Here is a 14,935-nt window from a genome sequence, read left to right as displayed (position 1 = left end):
ATAGACCTGTCATTTAGTCTCATTCTTTTCCATGGTTAGAAATTAGTCACCAGAACATCCCCACTTGAAGGTATCCAACTAGAGTGAAGGTAATTTTCTAATCACGCGACACATGATGTGATGTCAACTTTGGTGTGAGACACCCGCAACACAGCAAGCTTGATGGTGCCATGCAACGAGAGTCCAGCCAGTATTATGGGGCCTTAATAACCGTATTACCTATAACTCAACAGCTTATTCACTCTCCCTGTCTGGAAACCTGTGGGCTCTCCTCAGATCCCTCCGAAGTTTCTGTTCTGGAACTCCCTCGAGTGAGATAACCAGATGTACCCAAAACAGTTTAGCAAGTCTTCCACACTTTTCCCAGTCCCAGCTACCATTGTTTCTCCTCACTCAAATGAGCTTCTGCTTTAGTTCCCACAGTCAGTTTTGCCATACCAGTCTCCTGTTTGTTCTCAGTAAGTTACACTTAGTCTGTAAATAAAGCTTTTAAACTTCTGGTGTGCTGGGTCTGAATTTAAAGTCCAGTTTGCGCCAAATACATGACCGCAGGTCTAAAACCCCAAAGTCAAGGAAACCAGCCATAACACAGGATTAGCTACACTGGCCTCCATATGTACTGGCAGAGTAAGTTATGTAAAGCACAGTGGATCCACAACAGGCAATACATTACCCATTTATTTTAGTAAACAATTAGTTTTTTGTCAAATATCACAAATCACATGTGCTAACAGCATTTCCCAGTTACTGGAAAACACAGATGAATGAATGAACCAAGGATGTGTTTGATCTCTGACTCAGCTCAAGGACAAATGTGGAGTCAGGGCTGCAAAGGAGAGCAAAAACAAAAGCATATTAGAACATATGAGCCTTTAAGATCTGAATGACACACAAGGATCATCAAATTATGTGTTTCTTGTTCCATTATAGCTGATGGCTAACACTGAGCACAGAGATCCAATACACCTGAGTGTATTATCAGTGTGGATCTCCATTAATACTCTCAGGCATGAAATTCATATTTCCCAGCCTTCTAAGGTTTATATAACTCTTAGTAACAAATTTAACAATTCAAATTTACATTCAAGTGCAGCGACAAATCACTTTGAGTGTTTTGGAGATCTGAAATCAGAAAACTGGTCTGAGCCTGTAATGTGAGATATTTAAGAAACATTGGTAAATTTGCACTAAATGTGTGCATCCTACTTTTACTTCATCGAGAAGCCCGACTTCAGTAAGCTGAGCTTGCAGTTTCTCATCATCAGAGCGATTCAAAAAAGATTGTTTCAAAAATAATTACTACATCCACTTCATCTTTTTGTATTTTTACTGAAGATGTGGCACTATGTTAAAGGCAGAGACATGAAAATAGTAGCCCCCCATTTTATTTGATGCTCAGAGACATTTTCTTTTAGTAAGGCCACTGCAATGTAAGTTTTACTGTTGCATAAGTTCCGCCAGCAGAGGGCGCTCGGTCCTGTACGCATCGGTAGCTGACGCTACACTAGAAGAAGTAGTGTCAGTGATGAAGAGGCAGCATACGGCCTGCGCGCCAAAGATAACTGATTGTCTTATTTTTCTGTTTTTACAGGTAAGCTGGGTGGTTGATAATATAAACAGATGTTATAAAAGTGACAGACAGCAGTGGCGATTAATGATAAATGTCTTGTTTGTGGCGAATGTTAAGCTAAAGAGCTAATTTCCAAGTCGGTCTAGTTGTTAGCCTGTGCCGATCCAAGTGTTAGACTGTACCGAAACTCTGTGAGCTCGGTGCAGGTGTATTTTTGGGTTAAAGCCACAAGATATATATTTTGCACAATAAGAGAAAGTGTGAATTGTTTTATGTTTAGTTCATGAAGAGTGAATGCTATAGAAATATGTTAAGAAAAACATTTATTTGAAAGAGATCTAGTTTATTAAATACAGTTAAGAAGACAGGTTCATAAATAGATTAAAACAGTAGTAAAAACAAGATAAAACTGTAAAGAGTTCACTATGTTATTCATGTGTATAGTAAAATGTATTTGTGTGATTTAACCAGTTTACAAAGGTGGTGCATGTGAATATGAAACTGTATAAGTTACTTGTATAAAGTAATGTCAGCTACACTAGAAGAAGTAGTGTCAGTGATGAAGAGGCAGCATACGGCCTGCGCGCCAAAGATAACTGATTGTCTTATTTTTCTGTTTTTACAGTTTTCTGTAAAAATAAATATGTTGCACGGGAGATGAGTTGGCCCATCATTTCAACAGTGTAACATATTTTGGCGAGCCAGCCAGGAGGTGGCGCTAGTGAGTCAACACCATCACCAACCACCTTCTTTCCCAAGAGACGAACCTTCAACCAAAAGAAATGGAATCTCTGCAACCTCTGCGTGACGAAGTGAGTGCAGCCTTGTGGCAGTTGGAGAGAGAGCATCTTGTGGATGTCTGCAGGCGACTGAAATGTTCCGGCCTGGACAGCGCAGAGTCTCACAGCAAGACCAAGAGGACACTCATCAGGTTGGCAGAGGGCATGTTTGATGATGTGGAGAAAAGTGAGGAAGAGGATCAAGTGAAACAGTTTTATAAAGACATTGCTGTATACATCCAGAGACTAAGCAAAGGGGAGAGTCAGTCAGAAAGGGAACCCCAAGGCATAGAGTCTATGCAAAAGAAAGATCTTGAGAACACCGCATGTGCTACTCCAGTACATATTGCAGATTACTCACCCAGAGCCCGACCAGAGGCAATGCGAACTCTTCAAGAGGTAACACTGAAGAGGGAGTTTAAAATCTGTGGGCAGATTGGAGAGCATGGGCAGAAGGACAAGCTATCCTATCTCAGCTTGATTCGCCAGATTGAGAATGGGAGTGAAAAAGGATACTCGGAGACTGAAATTGTGGAAGCGGTAATTAGGGCCATTAGTCCAGGAACGCCCCTAAGAGACATGTTGGAGATTAAACGTGGGTTAACACTTAGCAAACTGCTCACCATATTAAAGGGACACTATAGGGTAGACAGCCCCACTGAGCTTTACCATCAGCTCCTCAATATCTCCCAAGAGCCCAAAGAAACTGCTTTAAACTTTGTATTTCGTGCCATTGAACTTAAAGAGAAGTTGTTATGGAAAGCGGCAAATGAGGAGACAGATGAACTGTATAGCAGAGCCACCATCCAGCGCAAATTCCTCCGCTCCATTGAAACTGGGCTGCTCAGTGACTCTATCAAGTATCAGCTTCTGCCCCCCCTAAACGACATAACCATAACAGATGAAGAACTGATTGAGAAAGTCAATGAAGCTTCAAAGCTAGAAAATGAAAGATTTGAGAAACGGAAAAGGTCCACTGCAGCCAAGATTCCCAGGGTCCAAGAGCTCCAAACAGAATGCCAAACAGCCCTGACATCTGCTCAGAGCCCCTCCAAACCCAGAGAATCCCCCGCTACAGTGGCCATGACAACAGTGAAAAATAAAGAGACTAAGTCAGACACGCAGCAGATTATAGAAGAACTACGTAAAGAGATGAAACAAATGTTTATGGCTGCTATGGAAACCAGTCCCCGCCCCATGGCACCAAAGCAACGAGAAAAAGGCTGTAAAAAGTGCAAAGAAGAGGGGAAAGGAGAGAACTGCCTGCACTGTTTCAAATGTGGGCGAGAGGGCCACTACTCCCGTGGATGCCGAGCACCGAGACTGCCATCGGGAAACGGGGAGGGACTACTGAGATGGGACCAACAGTAGTCCAAAGCCCACGGTCCCATAATGAACAGTCAAGCCCACCAACATCCTCCAAAGAAACTGCAGCTAGTGTCCCATCAGCGGTAACTGAGGTTCACTATCTACCCCCTCAACGAAAGTCACGGTTAGTAAGCCTAGTGGGAAACAGATGTACGGTGAACTGTTTTATGGACAATCACCCAGCTAAGGTGTTGTGGGATTCAGGGGCACAGTCCAGCATAGTAAATGAAAACTGGCGGCAAAACCACCTCCCTCACACAGTCGTCAGACCTGTTTCAGAACTGTTAGACAATGAGACGCTCACAGTGTTTGCTGCAAATGACACACCCATTCCCTACATTGGTTGGATAGAAGTCAGCTTCAGACTAGGCAGTGATTTGTCTCCAACCAGTGAGCTGCAAGTTCCAATATTGGTATCCAGTGACCCGGCTGTGGCCAGTGATCCCATCATTGGCTACAATGTCATTGAAGCTATCGTGAACCAGGAAGAAGTAAAGACCAAAGGAGGAAGAAAACAGCTAGCACACTATGTGAGTAAAGCGTTTGAAATAACTGTACGCACTGCACATAATGTTGTCAAACTTGTACAGAACAGCAGTGAAGGCCCAGAGACAGGTGTGGTAAGGACTGGTGTAAGAAGAGTGCCTTTGTCAGCGAACCAAGTCACCACAGTTTATGTACGGGCACACGTTAGTTCACATGCCCGGGGCCAAGACATGCTCTTTCTACCTGATGGAGCTGACCCACCACCAGAGGGCATAATATTCAGTGATGTACTGGTGAAAATCCCAGACAGAAAAGTACCATATGTGCCCATCCCTGTGACTAACACCACAGACCACACCGTTTATCTGGAGAGCCGTAAAGTGATTGGATACCTTGAACCAGTAAAGACTGTATACACAGCTGGCATCCAGACTAAAGTAAATGAGCTGACACAAGAGAACAAAAATGGTACAGAGCTAAAGTCACACAACCCGAGTAACACACAGACACGAGAGAACCAACAGAGACCAAAGTCATGGGACCCACCAGTGGATCTCCAGCATCTGGATGAAAATCAGCGAGCGGCTGCGAGGAAGGTGTTGCGAGAGGAATGTGAGGCGTTTGCATATGACAGTGACGATGTTGGCTGCATACCATCCCTGAGGATGCACATAAGCCTCCATGACACAAATCCTGTGAAAAAGACTTACATGTCCATCCCAAAACCCCTGCACAACGAAGTGAAAGAGTATTTGCAAGACCTGCTTAACAAAGGCTGGATCACACCATCACGGTCCCCCTACTCATCACCTGTGGTGTGTGTCCGCAAGAAAGACGGCACTCTCCGCCTTTGTTGTGACTTTAGGGAGCTCAACCGCAAGTCAGTCCCAGACCGCCATCCAATCCCAAGGATCCAAGACATGTTGGATGCTCTGGGCGGGAGCTCCTGGTTTTCTGTGTTAGACCAGGGTAAGGCGTACCACCAGGGTTTCTTGGATGAAGAAAGCCGCCCCTTAACCGCCTTCATCACACCCTGGGGGCTCTATCAGTGGGTACGCATTCCCTTTGGCCTGAGCTCCGCACCCGCTGAGTTCCAGAGAAGCATGGAGCACTGTATGACAGGCCTCAGAGACACTATCTGCCTCCCATACCTGGACGACAACCTGGTGCACAGCAGCAGCTTTGATGAACACTTGGAACATATCCGCCTTGTCCTCCAGCGTTACAGAGAGCATGGTGTTAAGCTGACCCCAAAGAAATGTGAACTGTTCAGGCGAAGTGTGAAGTTTCTGGGAAAGCTGGTAACAGGTGAAGGCTACACAATGGACCCAGCAGAGTTGGCCCCGGTAATGGCGTTAAAGGAAAAGACACCTGCAACCGTCGGAGAGGTACGTCAAATGCTTGGTTTCCTCTCTTATTACAGGCCTTTCATCCCCAACTTCTCCCGTGTAGCCCATCCACTCTACAGCCTGCTCAGCCCTCCATCTTCTGAGAACTCTGGTCCAGTCTCAGCCGACAAGTGCAAAAAGGAAGTGAAGAAAAGTAAAGGCCACTTACCATCACGGGCGCCCATTCAGTGGACGACCTCCCACCAAGAGACATTGAACCAGCTTGTAGATGCACTTACACGACCCCCCATTCTCGGGTACCCCGACTTCACAGAGCCTTTTGTGTTACATTGTGATGCATCACAGGTTGGGCTAGGTGCTGTTTTGTATCAGCGGCAGCAAGGCAAGATGAGAGTCATAGCATATGGCTCCCGCACCCTGAGTCCAGCAGAGAAAAAGTACCACCTGCACTCTGGCAAATTAGAGTTTTTGGCTATGAAGTGGGCGATTTGTGAACGTTTCCGGGATTATCTGTACCATGCCCCATCGTTCGTGGTGTACACTGATAATAACCCACTAACATATGTGCTCACTACTGCGAAGCTTAACGCCACAGGTCACAGATGGGTCGCGGAGCTGGCCAGCTACAACTTCACCATCCGCTACCGTCCAGGCAAGACCAACGCAGATGCTGATGGGCTGTCGCGAATGCCGCTGGACATTGACAGCTACATGAAGAGCTGTACAGCTGAAGTTGGACAGGAAGCCATAAGCGCATCAATGGAGTCTGTAACGGTGGAGGAGAGAGACCCTTGCCAAGGCGTTGGAGTTATCCAGGTGAGTGCTCTGAAATTAATCAAAGATTCTGACACTACCCAGTCTTTTACACCAGACCAGATACGCAGAGCCCAGGAGGCAGATGTAGTTCTGGCAAGAGTGCTCTGGTATAAGTCGCTGGGTAGAAGACCAAGTAGAACTGAGGTGAAGTCAGAGCATCCTGCAGTAGCTGCACTACTCAAGCAGTGGTTGAAGCTTCACGTCGACCAGAATGGTGTCCTGCGTCGCCAAACATCACGGCGAGAGCAGCTACTGGTCCCTAAAGCCTATCGTTCCCTGGTTTTTAAAGAACTCCACCAAGACATGGGCCACTTAGGGGTGGAAAGGACGCTCGACCTGATTCGAGACAGGTTCTACTGGCCGCAGATGGCGAAAGAGGTTGAACACTTTGTTACAGAAGAATGTGAGTGTCTTAAGAGGAAGAAACCGAGTAAGCAGACCCGTGCACCTCTGTCCTCGATCCAGTCCACTTACCCATTCCAGCTGGTGTCCATAGACTTCCTTCACCTGGAAAAGTGTAAGCAGGGCTACGAGTATATACTTGTTATCATGGATCACTTCACGAGGTTTGCCCAAGCCTATGCAACGAAGAACAAAGCAGCTAAAACAGTCGCTGACAAGCTCTTCAATGATTTTGCACTCAAGTTTGGCTTCCCGACCAGACTACACCACGACATGGGCAAGGAGTTTGAAAACAAACTCATGGCAAGACTGAAAGAACTCTCTGGTATCCAGGGCTCCCACACGACACCCTACCACCCACAGGGTAATGGACAGGTGGAGAGATTCAACCGCACCCTGCTGTCCATGTTGCGGACCCTGGAGGACAAGGAGAAGGATGATTGGAAAGAGTCGCTAGCTAAAGTCGTCCACGCGTACAACTGTACGAAGAATGAGGCAACAGGCTACGCCCCATATTACCTCATCTTCGGACGTTCCCCACGCCTGCCCATCGACTTGCTCTTCAACCTGAAAAGGGATGAAGCTCATGTGGACTATGATGACTATGTTAGCTGCTGGAAAAAGAGAATGCAGGAGGCATACACAGTGGCTTCTCAAACTGCTACCAAGGAAGCTGCTCGAGGCAAAGCGTACTACGACAAGAAAGTTAAAGGGAGAGATCTTCAGCCTGGGGATAGAGTGCTCCTCCGAAATCTCACTCCTCGTGGTGGTCCCGCGAAGATCCAGTCCTTTTGGGAGAACCAAGTCTACAAAGTGAAGGAGAGGAAAGCAGATAACAGTCCAGTGTATGTGATCAGCCCTGAAAATGGCCAAGGCAGAGATAAAGTGGTGCACAGAAATCTCCTACTGCCCTGTGACTTCCTACCAAGTGAGAAGCCATCAACACAGACTGTTCAGCCCCAAAAAGACTCGCCGACTGTGACAAGGAAGAAGTTCAGACCTCCGCGTAGACAGCAGCAGCCAGGGAATGGCGACACATCGGATGATGACGACAGTGGCACCTTCCAGTGGTACCTCAGGCCGGTTCCAGGGAGACGACAGAGGCAGACTCCGCTTAACCCTTTGGCAGAGTCCTTCCAGCCTCATCTGAGTCTCCACTGTCAAGAAGAGGATTTGCCACTACAGACGAAGAGGATTTGATATTGCCACTACAGAGCGAAGAGGATTTGCCACTACAAACTGAAGAGACTGGGCCTGGGCAGATCCAAGGCCCTGACCCTGACAATGACAGGCCACTGAGTGGTGATGCTATGACTGACATTCTAGCTGCAACTGGTGGTGAGACTGACTCTGTGAGGCAGCGACCTCAAAGACAAAGACGGCAACCAACGGTACTGAGCTATGACACTTTAGGTCAGCCAACTTTGGTTCAGAGGAACTGTACAGTGACTATGGCTCAGGTTATTGACTGTAATGGCTTCTGGAGACCATGGGCTGTGGGAGTGTGTTAAAGCTATGGTTGAATAGATGACGCACACAGAAATGTCAGGTGACATTTAATTTTGTGGGGGAGAGTGTGGCACTATGTTAAAGGCAGAGACATGAAAATAGTAGCCCCCCATTTTATTTGATGCTCAGAGACATTTTCTTTTAGTAAGGCCACTGCAATGTAAGTTTTACTGTTGCATAAGTTCCGCCAGCAGAGGGCGCTCGGTCCTGTACGCATCGGTAGCTGACGCTACACTAGAAGAAGTAGTGTCAGTGATGAAGAGGCAGCATACGGCCTGCGCGCCAAAGATAACTGATTGTCTTATTTTTCTGTTTTTACAGGTAAGCTGGGTGGTTGATAATATAAACAGATGTTATAAAAGTGACAGACAGCAGTGGCGATTAATGATAAATGTCTTGTTTGTGGCGAATGTTAAGCTAAAGAGCTAATTTCCAAGTCGGTCTAGTTGTTAGCCTGTGCCGATCCAAGTGTTAGACTGTACCGAAACTCTGTGAGCTCGGTGCAGGTGTATTTTTTGGGTTAAAGCCACAAGATATATATTTTGCACAATAAGAGAAAGTGTGAATTGTTTTATGTTTAGTTCATGAAGAGTGAATGCTATAGAAATATGTTAAGAAAAACATTTATTTGAAAGAGATCTAGTTTATTAAATACAGTTAAGAAGACAGGTTCATAAATAGATTAAAACAGTAGTAAAAACAAGATAAAACTGTAAAGAGTTCACTATGTTATTCATGTGTATAGTAAAATGTATTTGTGTGATTTAACCAGTTTACAAAGGTGGTGCATGTGAATATGAAACTGTATAAGTTACTTGTATAAAGTAATGTCAGCTACACTAGAAGAAGTAGTGTCAGTGATGAAGAGGCAGCATACGGCCTGCGCGCCAAAGATAACTGATTGTCTTATTTTTCTGTTTTTACAGTTTTCTGTAAAAATAAATATGTTGCACGGGAGATGAGTTGGCCCATCATTTCAACAGTGTAACAAAGACAGTACCTTAAAATCCCAGATCACCATAGCTCCATCCAGACCCACGCTGCTGTACTGCACAACTTTGGCTTTGTCCAGTGATACAATACGCAGCTGCCTGCAGAGCACAAAGTAACAGCTAAGAAAGGAAATGACAACAAAGGTGAAAATATTTGGACAGACAAAATGTCTGACACGTACTAACAGATGCTCTTCTGTGAGCAAAGTGAGATCAACGGGTATTAATGATGGTTTTAAAATCAGTTTCCATTTTAATTTGTCAGTTCACTTGAATTGTATTTACATAGCACCAAATCACAACAACAGTCACCTCAGCACACTTTACTTTGTAAATAACAGAGAAAAACCACAACAACAATCATGTGACCCCCTGTGAGCAAGCACTTTGGCGACAGTGGGAAGGAAAAACTCCCTTTTAACAGGAAGAAACCTCCAGCAGAACCAGGCTCAGGGAGGGGCGGGGCCATCTGCTGTGATTGGTTTGGGAGCCAGAGATTAATAATAACTAATGATTAAACAGAGAGAGGTCTTTTAACACATAGTGAGTGAAGAAGAAACACTCAGCTTTGGAAATGTTGGCAGAAAATAAAGTGGGTGAGAGCTGTAGGATGACAAATAGTATAAAATATTTAAAACATGCTTCCTTCACTCAGTTGTTTAAGAACAGAACCTCCTCAGCAAAGGTTATTGTGCCTTTTCAAATTAAAAAGCAGTATTCCTCACGTGATGCTGTTTTGATGAAGTGCGTCCAGGTCACCGGTTTCCTCGTCAGTGGCCTTTTTGTCCAGGTTGCGAAAGTGTTGCATTGCTGACATATTCCCTTTGGAGGTCTGCTTTGGGATATCAAGCTTCTTCACAAACTCCAGAGAGCGTGGACCCTTATACGTGTACTGGTAGGGGCAACAGTCATGTCCCTGGGTGCAGAAAAAGCACAAAAGAATATCTGATCATTTTGGATATTCGGTATTTCAATGTGATATTGTGTGACCAATGGCCATGGAGCAGCAAAGGTCAGACACAATTTAGTATAATTTTTTTCTTTTATTTATCAAGGCTTCAGTTTTGTCTTTCTGTCTTGAACATGCCTTTCACATGACTCAGAGTCATTTAATCTATTGATAATATGGAGATTTTACATCTTTACACAGTTGAATAATTTTGATTTACACAGACAAACACATGGAGCGGGGCATAGTTACCGCAGCAACAATCTCAGTAGGGCTGATATAGAGGACGCTCAGCAGTGGCAGGCTGTCACTGGTCAGCTGGATTACCCTAACAGACGAACAGGTGAAATGATATAAGGTCATGCACCTGTGGCACTCCTATATACAAGGAAAGGTTTACAGTAATGGCTATATGTTTAAGTGAATAAAGTAATACTCCTCATATTAATGAAGTATGTGGTTCGGTAGCAATACTTACTCCTTCCCCTGTGTGGCATCAGCGACACTGATGCTGCTGTTGTGGGCCACCCAGGCCAACTGGTCTCCACTGGGAGAGAAAGAAACACTGTGTACCCACCCACCACAGTCTTTATGCTCCAGCATCATCTCCCCAAAAGGCATCTTGGCCCCCCAGGCAGTGGGCCCGGGCTTTTCCTCAATGTCCTTGATGTAGGTTGAGAAAATCCTGGGAAACACAAATATCTCTTTGTTAGTTCTTAAATAGTAAATCAGTGTGTTTTGTCTACTTTTTCATTACCCATAAAGCCTGTATGGCCCATAACCAAAATGAATAAGACATCTTTGGTTCAAGTGTACTGACATTATTTTATAACATAAAACCTTGTGGTTGCCTTTCATGCTTGACATATCTGACTTTTTACTTTTATTATTTAAACATTTTTACACAAAACAATATTAGGTTAAAGCAAATATAGTATAAAATTAAACTTAGCACAAAAAGCAGATTGATGCTTGATGGCAGTTGTTTATTTCTCCTTAAATGGTGCTACATCTTTAAGGAGAATGTGTGAATTATGCAGCAGAGTTGAGTATTTGGGCTGTGCCGTTGAAAACTTATTCTGCTACTGACTTTTGTTTTGAGCTTCTGGTGACAATAAGGTGATTAATCGACACCAGACTAGCAACACCGGCTACAACAGTCAGTTTGCTTCTCATCCAAGTATGCCATGTTTGACTGATCAGGCAAATTCAAGCTGGTGTTCTGCAAAACAGAGCTGCAACATTATTTTGCGTGATCCCTAGTACCATCTATAAACTGATGGTCAAGCTCCATGTAATGCAGGATGTCGAAGATAGGCTGTGAAGTGGGCATGCCAAGAAGATGACACGACAAGAAGACCATTTCCTCACCCTGTCAGCCAGGCGAGCCAGGAGGTCTGCTATGGCTGCCCTTCACTGTCAGGACCAGTTGCAGTGGTGCTGGCGACACATGCACTGGACTTGAACATGTGGAGGAACATTAGCGATGAGTCCAGATTCTGCCTACAGCAGTTGGATTGTTGGGTAGTGTGAAGACGCAAAGAACACTGAGCTGATTTCTTCACCAGCCAGAGATTTTGGTTGAGGCAGTGCGATGGTGGTGGCGAGGCTTCTCCTCACTGGAGGCAGTTTCAATGCTGAGAGATATCGAGATGAGGTTGTGCAACCAGGCAATCCCATATCTCCACAGTCCGGGACCAAACTCTATTCTCCAAGATGACAGTGCTCGTCCCCACAGAGCGCAGTTTACCAGAAACCTCCAGAACTCGGGAGGAGAGTGGGTCAATTGGCCTACCTGCAGTCCTGACCACAACCACATTGAACATTTGCGGGATCAGTTTGGATGCGATGTTTGCGCAAGAGTGACAAATGCTGGTTGAAGAATGGGATGCCGATCCACAGCAGTGTGTGACCAAGCCAGTGACCAGCATTAGGAGGAGGTAACAGGCTGTTGTGGCTATGTATGGTAATTCAGACTTCAATGATCCAGTTCAATGAATGACACCAAACAACAGTCAAACTGGCACTGCCAGAGATGATTTGGCACACTTTCCTATGAAAGTAATGTGTCTTCTTTATCCTGATCATGGCTTTAAACTGAAATTCCCAACACCTGCTAACTCTAGACTTAGTCAAACTTTGTGTAAATGGACTGATTCTTATATAGCGCTTTTCTACTGTCCTGGAGTACTCAAAGCGCTCTATACAACACGCCGCATTCACCCATACTCACCCATTCACACAAGTACTCTATGCCTCTCACACTCATGCACATTCATACTCCAATGGTTGCATGGGGGTTAGTATCTTGCCCAAGGATATTTGGCATGCAGACTGGGGGAGCCAGTAATTGACCCACCAACCTTCCGATTGGCAGATGATGTGCACTACCTCCTGAGCTACAGTATGGGCTCAAAATGTGGTCATAAATATTTTGTACTTGTAAAAAAGATTTGTATGTGTAAAAAAGATTTGTGTGTGCGTAAAAAAGATTTGTGTATGTGTAAAAAAGATTTGTATGTGTAAAAAAGATTTGTGTATGTGTAAAAAAGATTTGTGTGTGGACTTAGAAAAAAAAAACCTGCAAGTTACAAGTACGGATTTTGACCCTATTTTTCTTCCTTTCATCTGATTGGTCAATGTCATGTCAATCACAAATGTAACAATCCAATCAGAGAACAGATGGGTTTGGCTGTCGGAGGGGCGCCTTTTTGAACTGCAGGTCCTTGAAGGGTAATACAGTTTGAAGCTGGAGGATGTCTATATAAATATCCGATAGCAGCTAGGTCCCCTTACTTTCAGCAGCTGTTGAAAGGATAAAGTTGTGGTATGTCAGTGGTTAGAAATACCATTATTACTTTAGGATTAGTTTAACACAAAGTCAGGGCTGACCCGGGACCATTGCTGTGAGTCACAGTGCGCAGCATAAAGGTCCTTTCACATCGGACGCAGGATGTGCTGCTAATGCTAACTGCTAACTAAAAGCAAAGGATCCAGAATTTGTTGCGCTGGCTGCTGGGCTCTGTGGGTTTTTGCAGCAGCTCTACCTGTACTAGATGCACCTGCTCCTTGTCTTTTCTATCTCTGACTTTATGTCCTCTACAAGAGTTTGTTTTTTTTGCTAGTTCTTCAAATGTTCAATAAAAACATGTATGCTAATTCATAACGAAGAAAGCTTTGTAATGAAGACTGTCATTTCCAAAACACTGCCCCCCCCCCCCCGCGTTCCGCAGCGCTGTTGAAAAGGCTGTGGAAGTCCCTGTATTAAACACGTAGACCTGTGACACAAAAATCACCAAACTCGGACGACCACAGACTGTTTTCCTTCGTGGTGATGAAGGAAAACGCTGGGTTGGCATGTAAAAGGGCATTTATTCCCTTCAAGGACCTGCAGTTCAAAAAAGCGCCCCTCCGACAGCCAAACCCATCTGTTCTCTGATTGGATTGTTACATTTGTGATTGACATGACATTGACCAATCAGATGAAAGGAAGAAAAATAGGGTCAAAATCCGTACTTGTAACTTGCAGGGGGTTTTTTTCTAAGTCCACACACAAATCTTTTTTACACATACAAATCTTTTTTACGCACACACAAATCTTTTTTACACATACAAATCTTTTTTACGCACACACAAATCTTTTTTACGCACACACAAATCTTTTTTACACATACAAATCTTTTTTACGCACACACAAATCTTTTTTACAAGTACAAAATATTTATGACCACATTTTGAGCCCATACTACAGCCACCCCTTAGGATTTACACAAAGGAAATCCTAACCCTCATTGATGAGGGCAACAGAAGACTGTAAGTGTGATTAAGTCAAAATAAATTCCACTGTATTAGTATGTGTTAATCAAGGAGCAAGATCCAGTGCAACAGTGTGGCTTGAAGATTTGTCTAAAACAAATTTATACTGAAATAAGAAGTGCAAATATGTGAGAAAGATGCAGTCATTGTGTGTCTTCATCATGCAAAGATCGACCACAGGTTTCGTTGTAGTTTCACCTGCAGTGAAGGTCTGCAGACCCTGCTGCCAGGAGAATGTTGTTGGGATGCCAGTCCAGACTCAGCACTGTAGAGCAAATTGACTTCTTGATGTGCTTACTCAGCCACCTAAAGTGGAGGAGGAATGTTAGAACCATTCCTATCATACTAACAAAAAATCAACATCATCACGTCTTATGTACCAAACACAAGTCTTTTAAATGAGATCTTATATTGCTCACCAGTCATTTTCCTGCTCGAAGTAGCAGATAGAGATAAGACGGGCTCCACTGCCCAGGGCAAACTTGTTCTCCAGTGGGGACCACTTCACACATGTGGCTGCACGATTGATGCGTACCAAGACTAAGGTAGGTTTCCAGACACCATCCTTCAGGGTCCACACATAGGCATTGCGGTCGGAGGCACATGTCACTATGCGATTAGACTGCGGGGCCCAGTCTATGCCTATGGACGACAGATATGGACACTATATATCTGAGAAACAGCTGCAAGAAGGTATAACACAGAAATATGTGCATGGAATCTTATAGTTGATAGGTATCCTCACCCATCACACACAAAACAGATTTATTGAATCGATTTATAGATAATGGTAGAAATAATTTCCTGAAGCATTCTTTATGGCAGAGGAGTTCAGTAAGTCTGAGGAAGACGGCTCTCTACTATGTCAGTAGTGTGGAATGGATCATGTGAGATGGGCT

The 14,935-nt window shown here is 44.4% G+C and overlaps 1 protein-coding gene across 1 annotated transcript in view; it reads right to left on the bottom strand.

Annotated features, from left to right (window-relative positions):
- Positions 1-660: 660 nt before the first annotated feature.
- zgc:86896 (uncharacterized protein LOC415190 homolog) overlaps positions 661-14,935 on the bottom strand; it is a 29,440-nt gene continuing 15,165 nt past the window's right edge. The window contains exons 4-10 of the mRNA XM_040036281.1: positions 14,456-14,678; positions 14,235-14,342; positions 10,699-10,905; positions 10,473-10,548; positions 9,997-10,187; positions 9,280-9,370; positions 661-826 (exon numbers count right to left, since the gene is read on the bottom strand). Of these exons, the coding sequence (XP_039892215.1) occupies positions 821-826; positions 9,280-9,370; positions 9,997-10,187; positions 10,473-10,548; positions 10,699-10,905; positions 14,235-14,342; positions 14,456-14,678 (902 nt within the window). The 3' untranslated portion in view covers positions 661-820. The remainder of the gene's footprint in view (positions 827-9,279; positions 9,371-9,996; positions 10,188-10,472; positions 10,549-10,698; positions 10,906-14,234; positions 14,343-14,455; positions 14,679-14,935) is intronic.

The sequence above is a fragment of the Simochromis diagramma genome, unplaced genomic scaffold (genome assembly GCF_900408965.1).
Source record: "Simochromis diagramma unplaced genomic scaffold, fSimDia1.1 OVJJ01000497.1, whole genome shotgun sequence".
Taxonomy (NCBI): domain Eukaryota; kingdom Metazoa; phylum Chordata; class Actinopteri; order Cichliformes; family Cichlidae; genus Simochromis; species Simochromis diagramma.
This window is presented reverse-complemented; position numbering and strand designations above follow the sequence as displayed.